Consider the following 12,484-nt stretch of genomic DNA (forward strand, 5'->3'; position numbering starts at 1 on the left):
AAGGCTCCGTCAGTTTCGATCCAAATGTCGCCAAATTCATACGGGAGATCGAGGAATATACGGGAAATTGCCTGGACTTTATTTGGTTGAAATCGGTAAAGAATTGGCTGCAAAACAGTGAAAATATGGGTAAAAACGGGGTTTTTGTTATGAAAATCAGTTGCCAGCCTGCGCGTCACTGCAGCTGGCAGGCAGCGCGTCGGCGAAGCGTAAAGCGTACGCGCACTACGCCAATGTGCGTGTAAATGGCGCAGAGCCACGCGACTTGCGAGCCAGAGACCAGTGGACATGATAATACAGAAAGAAGGAAAAATAAATAAAAATTAAAGGACAAAAAGGTACATGGACGGGTCACAGGATTATGATAAAGATGAACACGTCCGCATACACGCTATGAGAGGACGTATAAAAAAAAAAAAAAAATATGTGTGTTGTATAAACAAAATGAAGCGGTAGACCTACTATAAAGAAATATGAAATTAAAATGACAAAAGAGGTACGAGTAATTAGGCCAACGGGTTAAATTAACTAAATGAAACGGGAACGAAACAAAGAAGGAAAGAAACTAATCAGGAAATGTAAGAAGAAAAAAAAGCTATAATAATGATAACAGAATTAAATAAAAAACATGGAAACCGGAAATCACAAGCAGCAAATAAAAAATGAAGCTAAAAGGGAAATGTAACAAATAACAGATTTAGAAAAAAAAATGGGAACGGGTGTAAATAAATAAATAACATGGAAACGGAAAATCAAAATGTATCTTTTCGATGATTCTACCTGTTCAGTAATTCTTCCTGTTATAGTGAACGCTCCCATTTACTCATCTAGCGGGGACCCGCGCGAAGCGCGGGTATCCCGCTAGTACACATAATAATGCAAATAATACAGCATTTATAAAAATTACAATACTTATCAATATACAAAATATGAATTTACCTTAAAATTAAACAATAATAACTATGCATAAAAAAAGCAGGCCAGCTGCACATACACAACATCAAGGGCATACAAGATAGCAAAAAACACAACCATCTCCATTCAAGGATGGAGACACCTGTAAAAAGCATGCAAGACCCACCGATATAGCACAGGTGCCAATCCGTGGGCCTCACATGCCCCTCAACATAATTAATACCATTTCCTACTTTCCTGTATGTTTTCTTGCAGTCGTATTGGCTATAGGGTTCTGATATTTCATTATATCGATCTCAGCGCTACGTCGATATCGATCTCAGCTGACTACACAAAACATTGTTGCACTTAAAAATGCAGTATTTTAAATATGCCAGACATGTAGCCTATATGTCAAATAAAGTATAGTTTACCTTGAATTTGTCTTTGGTGAAATATTAAATTCTGTGTTCAGTCAGTTTTTACATACTAGTACTTCACATTATACTCTTGGTACTTGAAAAAATATCCTGACCGACCCAACTTCTGAAAGTGATATATGGACAAGCAGACAATTTATTTTTTGGCCTTAGTAATGATCTCAGTGCTCACGATTTCTCACTGGTATGTTTACTACTATTATGTCTTGACAAAGCTGTATTGTGTTTAAAACATTGCTGACAATATTCACACTTAAAGGGTTTCTCTTTGGTGTGGATTATGATGTGACTTTTCAGATGCGCCTTCTCTGTGAAATACTTATGACAATATTCACATTAATATGGTTTCTCTTTGGTATGTGTTCTAATGTGTCTTTTCAGATTACCGTTTTCAGTAAAACATTTCTGACAGTACTCACATTGAAAGGGTTTCTCTTTGGTATAAATTCTGATGTGTTTTTTCAGATGAGACATGTTAGTAAAAGACTTCTGACAATATTCACACTGATATGGTTTCTCTTTGGTATGAATTCTAGTGTGTACCTTCAGATAAGATTTTTGGGTAAAACATTTCTGACAATATTCACACTGATATGGTTTCTCTTTGGTATGAGTTCTAGTGTGCACATTCAGATAAGATTTTTGGGTAAAACATTTCTGACAATATTCACACTGATATGGTTTCTCTTTGGTATGAGTTCTAGTGTGCACATTCAGATAAGATTTTTGGGTAAAACATTTCTGACAATATTCACACTGATATGGTTTCTCTTTGGTATGAGTTCTAGTGTGCACATTCAGATAAGATTTTTGGGTAAAACATTTCTGACAATATTCACACTGATATGGTTGTTCTTGCGTGTGACTTCTGATGTGACTTTGCAGATGATTCTGCTGAATAAAACATTTCTGACAATATTCACACTGATATGGTTTCTTGTTGGTGTGAATTCTGATGTGTGTTTTAAGATTGGACTTGTTAGTAAAACACTTCTGACAATATTCACACTGATGTGGTTTCTCTTTGGTATGAGTTATAATGTGTACCTTCAAATTAGATTTGTGGGCAAAACATTTCTGACAATATTCACACTGGTATGATTTCTCTTTGGTATGTGTTCTCATGTGGCTTTTCAGATTACTGTTTTCAGTAAAACATTTCTGACAGAACTCACATTGAAAGGGTTTCTCTTTGGTATGAATTCTGATGTGTCTTTTCAGATTACTGTTTTCAGTAAAACATTTTTGACAGAACTCACATTGAAAGGGTTTCACTTTGGTATGAATTCTGATGTGTTTTTTCAGATGAGACATGTTAGTAAAACATTTCTGACAATATTCACACTGATATGGTTTCTCTTTGGTATGAGTTCTAGTGTGTACATTCAGATAAGATTTTTGGGTAAAACATTTCTGACAATATTCACACTGATATGGTTTCTCTTTGGTGTGAATTCTGATGTGTGTTTTAAGATTGGACTTGTTAGTAAAACACTTCTGACAATATTCACACTGACCTGGTTTCTCTCTGGTATGAGTTCTGAGGTGATATTTCAGAATAAACTTGTGAGAAAAACACTTCTGACAATATTCACACCGATACTGTTTCTGTTTGGTGTGAATTCTTCTGATGTGGCTTTGAAGAATATACTTGTTACTTAAACACTTCTGACAATATTCACACTGATATGGCTTCTTTTTGATGTTCAAACAGTCATTAAATTGATCCCATAGATTTGTGTGGTTTTTCAAATGTCTTTCTAGCTCACCGTTTTTTGACAAGATTTTCTGACAAAACATTTTGCATCTACGAGCCCGCACATATTTAATCAGATGTCTGTTAACATGGGTTTTCAGTTTGTTAAAAGAATAATGTTTGCGTCTGCAAAATCCACAAGAAAATGGTTTCAAATGTTTCATTGCCATCTGTAGCTCCTTTGCTGTTTATGTATTTAGAAGTGAACTTAAATGCAACCCTATTATGTCGATCAAGTTATTGTGTGTACCTCATATAGTATCCACCATGGAATTCAATTAAAAGATGTCCTTGAGTTGAACAGTAAGCAAGACAAGACCACAATCCTCACTGGCTTCTGTCTTTAATAGTCGAGGCTCTTATTTTCCAACTGCAGATCACTGGATCAAACTACCTGAAATGTTTAAAACATGAAATATTTGGTATTATATTCCAAAATGTATTGTTAAACTACAACTTATTTTTGAATAATAAAACAGTTCATAATAAGAGGACAAAATTTCCACACATGAAATATAATATTTTGTTTAAAGGGGTACTACACCCTGGCCAATTTTTGTGCCTATTTTGCATTTTCTCAAAAATTATAGCACATTGGTGACAAGTAACATATAATGTTATTATAGGGGCAATGACTACAACGACTGTACTGAAAATTCAGCAACTCAAGGCAAGTAGTTATTGATTTATTGATCAAATATTGGTTTTCCCTTATTTTTGTCTGTAGTGTAACTCCACAACTGTTGTCTGTGCTGAAATAAAATGTCCAATGCAGTAGTTGTAGTCCTTGCCCCTATAATATTCATATCTTACTTGTCCCCAATGCGCTAAAATTTTTGAGAAAAATGCAAAAATAGGCACAACATTGGGCAGGGGTGTAGTACCCCTTAATTCTAAAAATCCACTCTATTAAAATTATTATTCCCAATTACGTCTAAGCATAATGGTCTAATTAAAGCCATATTGTAACATTTACTGAGAATGGAATCTAGTTTTGTCAAAATTCTGATCTTTGATATGATAGTAAATTGTTCGAACGCATAACACATCACACAACACTGTCATTGTAATGTGTATTTACATTACAGAATTGGCTTGTGTCTGGCTTGAGTCCAAATAAGAACAACTGAAAATCAATAATTTACTTCCTGACCAAGCCCTGGGGACCATGCTGACAACTACACCCATAGTACTACATAAGGGGGCTGTCATTTTCTTCGGAAGGGGGATGACTGACTGATGAAAAAGTCTACTAAATTACCTCACAAGGTCAAGTCTGTGAAAATTAAAATTAAAATGGTGAAATTGCAACAAAAACTGTCACCCTTGGGATTGAAAATACAGCCATGTCAACATGGTGTCATCCGTTTAAAGATCTATACTATTAAAATAATGAGCGAAGTGTGTCTGTCTGTCCGGCTATGCATTTCGCCCTTGGGTTTCGCAGTGCTTCAATGCATCAATCAGGTATTTAGTATATGGATAGGTATCGGGAAAAGCATGCTGACCATGTGGTTTTCGAAGGGCCCCCTCAAGGTCAAATGTCATCCTGGGGGGAAATACCTCAAGTGGATAACAATAAAGCAGCAAGTGCCAAGTGGATAAAAAGATGTATACTGGGCAACTCTGGACAGATTATAATGTGTTTGATCAAGATTTTGGCCCAATCGATACAGTAAAAAAGGTATTTTGATCATAACAATTAAAGCTATATGCATGGTCTCATAATTGTTAATGTACATGTAGATGTGAAAGGTGAATTCAAATTTGCCATCAAACCACATCATTTTATATCAAATTACAACCCTTGAGTAAAGAAAGCCAAAACTTAAAACCGTTTTGTCATAGCACTTTCCGTAGCAAAGTTACACCTTGTCAAAGATTGACTTTCATCAAAAAGATTCAGCTATACAAAACAGCATTTCGGAGGTGTTTCTAAATCTTAGTCTCAAGATGATAGCAGCTTTATTGTGGAACTGCTATGAAAACCCTCTAAAATTCCATGTGCGATTGTCTCATCACCAAAAATATCATATATTTGGGTCAAGTGAAGTTCTTTTAAATTTCTATGTAAATATGTATTGTGTTTGGGCCCCGGTTTAGGCCAATTTGGCTGACTAGCAAGTAGCAAATGTGTTAACTAAGGTTAGCTAGCCTCTCATACCTCAGTACGGGCGCACAGACTTTTTACAAGACATACTTTCTTGTTCCGCAATAACAGGAATTCCTTTACCAACCGGACTTTGCTGTCCTGCAATATCAGGTAATCCTGTCATAACAAGACAATATGTTTTTATCATGCTCTTCAGGCTAAACGATTGAGTATCGCATGTTGTGATAAGCGCCATCGTGTTCAGCGTGAAAAGACCCCCTAAGTCGACCATGGTGGGGGTTATGGTAAAATGGGATGTTACTGATATTTTGCTATTTCTTGTTTTCCATTGAAATATCCATAGACAATTTGAACAATGCAATAAGTTTTTAGTAACGCAATATAAACAATTTTTTATTTGACTTATTTTAAACAAAATATATTTTATTTGTTCCAAGAAAGAATTTCCAACAACTGAGGAGTCAAATTTTACTACAGTTAATTTCCCAACTCCAAATAAAATTTATAAAAGTCTTTTTTTAACCACATTCCACTGCATACATTTTCAAAATATCGTGCTCACATTCGGGAAATTATTTATCGATAAGCTGTTCCAAAAAGTAGCATAATTTGCTGAAAACTGTATCAATTCAGGTTTTCTTTCAGTGGGCGCCATGATGCTTATTAATATTCTGACGTAAAAAGGTCATAGGTTGCGTATTTGCATAATTCGGAAAACTCCGGAAACATCACTGCTAAATTTCATTCATAAATCCAAAGTCGGAAGTTTTTTCCGACCGATAATGGTGGTGACGTCACCTAAAAATGAGCTATCTGCACCGAGTGAAAATAACAGCGGCCATTACACACTGCCGAATGTATACTTCGATTATGTCCACTCATGGTAATAGACTTCCTTCAATGATCGGACTTTAGGGTATGGTGGGTTACAATAATTCCGAATACCGTATTTAATAATATATGTTTATTGCAAGACATCCTCTAATGTAACAAAGTCCGGTAAAAAGTCTGTGCGCCCGTACTGTACCTAGTTAATGTAGGCCTATTGATTTACCCGTGCAAGAAAATGGTATTGCCCATGCGAATACAATAGCCTGTCCTTGGTAGGGATGTTCATAAAATTTTGAAGTTCAATATTTTTTAGCTGAAAGTTCTTTCATTTGAAAGAGAATTAAATTACCTAAACAATAAGGGGTCAATCATGTTTCTAGTGCATATACTTTTGAAGTTACAGACAAAAATAGTGTCATCAAATTGCCCAAAATTTTGTGTGTGAAATATTTGTGACAGCAGGCACATGTACAATGCACACTACTGTATGTGACCCCAGATGACCTCCTATTCTTTACTGTAAGAAAGCTGTTTTGGATGGTCTTGATTTACACACAAATTGCTTTTGAGCTAAATCGAGTGTCGACTTGGTGGAACATGGATTGCACTATGTGATAGTTTATGAATCCAGTATCATGCCAGTACCAACATAAGTCAACATCACTTAGGTTTTGGTTGTCAAAATTAATTTTTAGTAATTTTTTCCATTGATCCCCACAGTAAAGCCATTTTTGGACCGTACAGGCACATTCCACTTCCCTATGGACGAATAGCGCCACCTATAGTGTGTGATGTGAGCCTGACTATCCTTGGGATCATTGATCTGTGAAATGTAAACACGTGTACACATAGCTCACAGTACAGCGTTCGGCATAAATTGAAGAGACTTTTGCACCAAAACGTTTCCATATGTGCAAGCGTCTGGCTACATGGATCGAATCCATGGGTTCCTACAGTCACCCATGGAAAACAGCTACTGAAAAACACTACACAATGTCCACATCAGCCATGGTTGGTTTTGTTTACATTGCAATAATTCCCTCAGAACAGGTAATACAGATTCCAGACAGATAAAACTTACCTAATATCAGTTTTAGTTGCCCTTAATTTAATAACTCTGATTAAATTGACAAGAAATTAAATTCTATTTGCTCATTTTCATACCAAAATCAAGGAAAACATGGTTTTGTTATTACAAAATAACAGGAAAATCATACAGTTCATTTCTGGTCAATTGGAGCAGGCCACTTGAGATAATCAATATTGGTACTTGAATGGCATGGTTGGTTGGTTGGTCAGTGACTTCTGCTCATTGTAAGACTGACAGTAGCTGACAGTGTTGTAAACTTGATTGCATAACATTACGATTGCCAACTTATATTTGAGTTGTCACATTTATGGATTAGTTACTGTCAAATGAAATAAAAATTACAGTATTTAATGTCAACAAAACATGCTGCTGCAGAACTCTATGCCTGTGTGTGTGTGTCTGAGGGCCGATGACCGGGCCGATGACACACATTCGATGGGTGTAGCATCTGGCACTATAGCTAAAATAACAAATTGTCATGAGAGGATGTACCTTCTGCGTCAGCGTACTTTTCATAGAATAACACGACAGCGCGACCTGCATGGCCGAACATTGACTTTGCCTAGCAACAACCGTGTGATTGGTCAATTCTCAAAAGCTGTGTTTGCGCCGTAAGTGCCGGTATTTGCGTAGTACGCGCAACGCAAATAAAGCGTGCGTACCCAAGTTGTAGGTATGACAGGGAAACCTCAGTTAACACATTTGCTAGTCAACCAAAATGGCCTAAACCGGCAATACAAATTTACATTGAAATTTAAAAGAACCTCTTGCTCAAGGAAACCTTCATATGTTGTCTATACTTCACTTGACCCAAATATATATGATTTTTTTTGGTGATGAGAGACTCGCACATGGAATTTCAGAGGGATTTTGATAGCAGTTCCATTTTAAAAAGCTGCTATCGTCATGAGACTAAGATCTAGAAACACCCCCGTAATGCTGTTTTGGGGAATTTTGCTAGCAGAATCTTTTTGATGAAAGTCAATCTTTGACTACATGTAGATGTAACTTTGCTACGGAACGTGCTATGACAAAAAGGTTTTCAGTGTTGGCTTTCTTTACTCAAGGGCTTTAATTTGATATACAAAATGATGCAGTTTGATGGCAAATTTGAATTCACCTGGCATACCTACAAGTTGGCTCTCATGTAGTACGAGGAGCCCATACCGTACTTAGCTCTGCTAGTACGGTATGGGATGATCTGTATACGAAAAGCTAGTGCAACGTCATTGCATGATTTCAATTAGAGTTTGCACTAAAAATACAAGGCTCCTGTGGCTTAAATAGTTGCATGTTTATCATAATATTAATTACGCAGCTTCTTGTACTTCTTGCCTAAACAACTATGCTTGAAATTGTAATTAATACTTTTTTATTTATCCAGAATAAATCAAAATTCATTAGCACATGATCCAAATCGGCGCACCAAAATTGAGATGGCACTTCAGTGCAAACTTAAATAGGGCAGCACCAATACGAAAAATGTCATACCGATAAATGACGTGTCTGTTTTGCCCGGTTTTGTAAAGGTGAACCTCATTGAAAATAAAGTTATATATCAATGGAAAGCTTATGATGTCAGGATACTAAAAATTATTTTTCCGATTTTTTGATGGCCAATAAAGCTGAAAAATTAAAAAAATGAATGAATTTTGGTCTTTTTAAGGCGCCCAAAAAGCACCCAAATCAATCGTCTATGACCTTGAGAATGCTCGTGACGTAAGCTCAGGGTTCGCAGTCACGTGATCCTACTCGGAAACATGTAAACAAGACTTGCTTCCTGTATTTTGCAAGCTGCCCGGCAAGTCTGATTTTCACAATAAAGCTTGAAATTAGAGGAATCTTCAAGTTGCTGGTCCCTTCTATATAATAGAAATAATAGAATTATTGTCAGCACATAAACTTTCCGTAAATTTTTGACAAAATCAGTCATAACTGCGCTGGGTATAATTGGGTAATTGAGTTTGAATTTCGCTGGGATCAATTCCATGCGCAAACTTGCTGTTACCGCAGCTGCTACCACTCATGTCATGGACTGAATAAACATGATCGAAAAACAAATTACATACTTGTTTGTGACATTTCTATTCTTGATTCATTTGAAAATATCTGATATTTAAAAATATCGTCTTGCGGTAATCAAAAAATTAATTTAAAAAAACCGCCGATTTCATCAAATCCAGCCCATAAAGGTTTTCATATTTAGCGCATTGCGGTAAATACATTCTTTCCACGCAATCACGATTGAAAGAAACATACTTTATTATAAAATAAGTATAATTGAGGCTTAGTAGATGGAATTCTGAAATCTTAATAAAATTAAAATATTGTCACTTGTGTCACGATTCTTTAATGATAGTACACTCAGTGTACGGTACTGAAAAAGTGAAACATTCATGTTCAGTATGGATTTATACTGAACACGATGCGTAAATTGCTGCTGAAGAAATAGCATTTACCCGACCAAGGTGGATATGCGCAAACACAGCGGATTAGTTACTGTCAAATGAAATAAAAATTACAGTATTTAATGTCAACAAAACATGCTGCTGCAGAACTCTATGCCTGTGTGTGTGTGTCTGAGGGCCGATGACCGGGCCGATGACACACATTCGATGGGTGTAGCATCTGGCACTATAGCTAAAATAACAAATTGTCATGAGAGGATGTACCTTCTGCGTCAGCGCACTTTTCATAGAATAACACGACAGCGCGACCTGCATGGCCGAACATTGACTTTGCCTAGCAACAACCGTGTGATTGGTCAATTCTCAAAAGCTGTGTTTGCGCCGTAAGTGCCGGTATTTGCGTAGTACGCTCAACGCAAATAAAGCGTGCGTACCCAAGTTGTAGGTATGACAGGGAAACCTCAGTTAACACATTTGCTAGTCAACCAAAATGGCCTAAACCGGCAATACAAATTTACATTGAAATTTAAAAGAACCTCTTGCTCAAGGAAACCTTCATAAATATGTTGTCTATACTTCACTTGACCCAAATATATATGATTTTTTTTGGTGATGAGAGACTCGCACATGGAATTTCAGAGGGATTTTGATAGCAGTTCCATTTAAAAAAGCTGCTATCGTCATGAGACTAAGATCTAGAAACACCCCCGTAATGCTGTTTTGGGGAATTTTGCTAGCAGAATCTTTTTGATGAAAGTCAATCTTTGACTACATGTAGATGTAACTTTGCTACGGAACGTGCTATGACAAAAAGGTTTTCAGTGTTGGCTTTCTTTACTCAAGGGCTTTAATTTGATATATAAAATGATGCAGTTTGATGGCAAATTTGAATTCACCTGGCATACCTACAAGTTGGCTCTCATGTAGTACGAGGAGCCCATACCGTACTTAGCTCTGCTAGTACGGTATATGGGATGATCTGTATACGAAAAGCTAGTGCAACGTCATTGCATGATTTCAATTAGAGTTTGCACTAAAAAATACAAGGCTCCTGTCAAGTCCTGTGGCTTAAATAGTTGCATGTTTATCATAATATTAATTACACAGCTTCTTGTACTTCTTGCCTAAACAACTATGCTTGAAATTGTAATTAATACTTTTTTATTTATCCAGAATAAATCAAAATTCATTAGCACATGATCCAAATCGGCGCACCAAAATTGAGATGGCACTTCAGTGCAAACTTAAATAGGGCAGCACCAATACGAAAATGTCATACCGATAAATGACGTGTCTGTTTTGCCCGGTTTTGTAAAGGTGAACCTCATTGAAAATAAAGTTATATATCAATGGAAAGCTTATGATGTCAGGATACTAAAAATTATTTTTTCCGATTTTTTTGATTTTCAATAAAGCTGAAAAATTAAAAAAATGAATGAATTCTTGGTCTTTTTTAAGTCGCCCAAAAAGCACCCAAATCAATCGTCTATGACCTTGAGAATGCTCGTGACGTAAGCTCAGGGTTCGCAGTCACGTGATCCTACTCGGAAACATGTAAACAAGACTTGCTTCCTGTATTTTGCAAGCTGCCCGGCAAGTCTGATTTTCACAATAAAGCTTGAAATTAGAGGAATCTTCAAGTTGCTGGTCCCTTCTATATAATAGAAATAATAGAATTATTGTCAGCACATAAACTTTCCGTAAATTTTTGACAAAATCAGTCATAACTCGCTGGGTATAATTGGGTAATTGAGTTTGAATTTCGCGCTGGGATCAATTCCATGCGCAAACTTGCTGTTACCGCAGCTGCTACCACTCATGTCATGGACTGAATAAACATGATCGAAAAACAAATTACATACTTGTTTGTGACATTTCTATTCTTGATTCATTTGAAAATATCTGATATTTAAAAATATCGTCTTGCAGTAATCAAAAAATTAATAAAAAAAACCGCCGATTTCATCAAATCCAGCCCATAAAGGTTTTCATATTTAGCGCATAAGTTGCGGTAAATACATTCTTTCCACGCAATCACGATTGAAAGAAACATACTTTATTATAAAATAAGTATAATTGAGGCTTATATAGTAGATGGAATTCTGAAATCTTAATAAAATTAAAATATTGTCACTTGTGTCACGATTCTTTAATGATAGTACACTCAGTGTACGGTACTGAAAAAGTGAAACATTCATGTTCAGTATGGATTTATACTGAACACGATGCGTAAATTGCTGCTGAAGAAATAGCATTTACCCGACCAAGGTGGATATGCGCAAACACAGCGAGTCGCGAGTCGCCAAGTTCGTCCTCCGGTATAGTACTTGCGGTGCGGTGTGTGTTGCAGCAGATTTGATCAAGTCTGCTTTTGTATGCATTTTCGCAATTAAGCTTGAAATTATAGAGGAATATTCAAGTTGCAAATAATAGAATTATTGTCAACACATAAATTTTCCGTAAATTTTGGACAAAATCAGTCGAAACTGGCTGGGTATAATTGGGTTATTGAGTTCGAATTTCGCGCTGTGATCAATTCCATGCGCAAATGCTTGCTGCGACCGGTGACCGGTCATGGCATAATAATATAAACATCAAATTAAATACTTGCTTATCAAGTGACATTCACTGTTCTTGATTCATTTTAAAATATCTGATTTCTAAAAAATATTGTCTTGCAGTAATCAAAAAAGATTTCATTAAATCCAGCGCATAAAAGGTTTTCATATCTAGCGCCGTGATCATTCCCCGGTCGGATATCATTCATTGCGGAAAATATTCTTTCCATGAATTGACAATTGAAAGAAACAAATACTTTATAAATACACTTTAGGCTTGGTAGACCGTTATTTGATGGAATTCTGAAATCCAAATTATAATATTGTCATTTCTGTCACAGTTCTTGATGATAGCACAATCGGTGTAGCCATACTGAAAAAGAAAAACATCCAT

General features: G+C 36.1%; 1 protein-coding gene across 3 annotated transcripts in view; it reads right to left on the bottom strand.

Annotated features, from left to right (window-relative positions):
- The window catches only part of LOC140157233 (uncharacterized), a 137,825-nt gene that overhangs the window by 15,354 nt on the left and 109,987 nt on the right, over window positions 1-12,484 (bottom strand). For 2 of the 3 annotated variants that reach the window (XM_072180355.1, XM_072180356.1), the window contains one exon: window positions 1,453-3,484. In XM_072180355.1, the coding sequence (XP_072036456.1) occupies window positions 1,671-3,260 (1,590 nt within the window). In that variant the 5' untranslated portion in view covers window positions 3,261-3,484 and the 3' untranslated portion in view covers window positions 1,453-1,670. The other variant, XM_072180357.1, reaches the window with a different exon arrangement.

Source organism: Amphiura filiformis, chromosome 7 (assembly GCF_039555335.1).
Source record: "Amphiura filiformis chromosome 7, Afil_fr2py, whole genome shotgun sequence".
Classification (NCBI taxonomy): Eukaryota; Metazoa; Echinodermata; class Ophiuroidea; order Amphilepidida; family Amphiuridae; genus Amphiura; species Amphiura filiformis.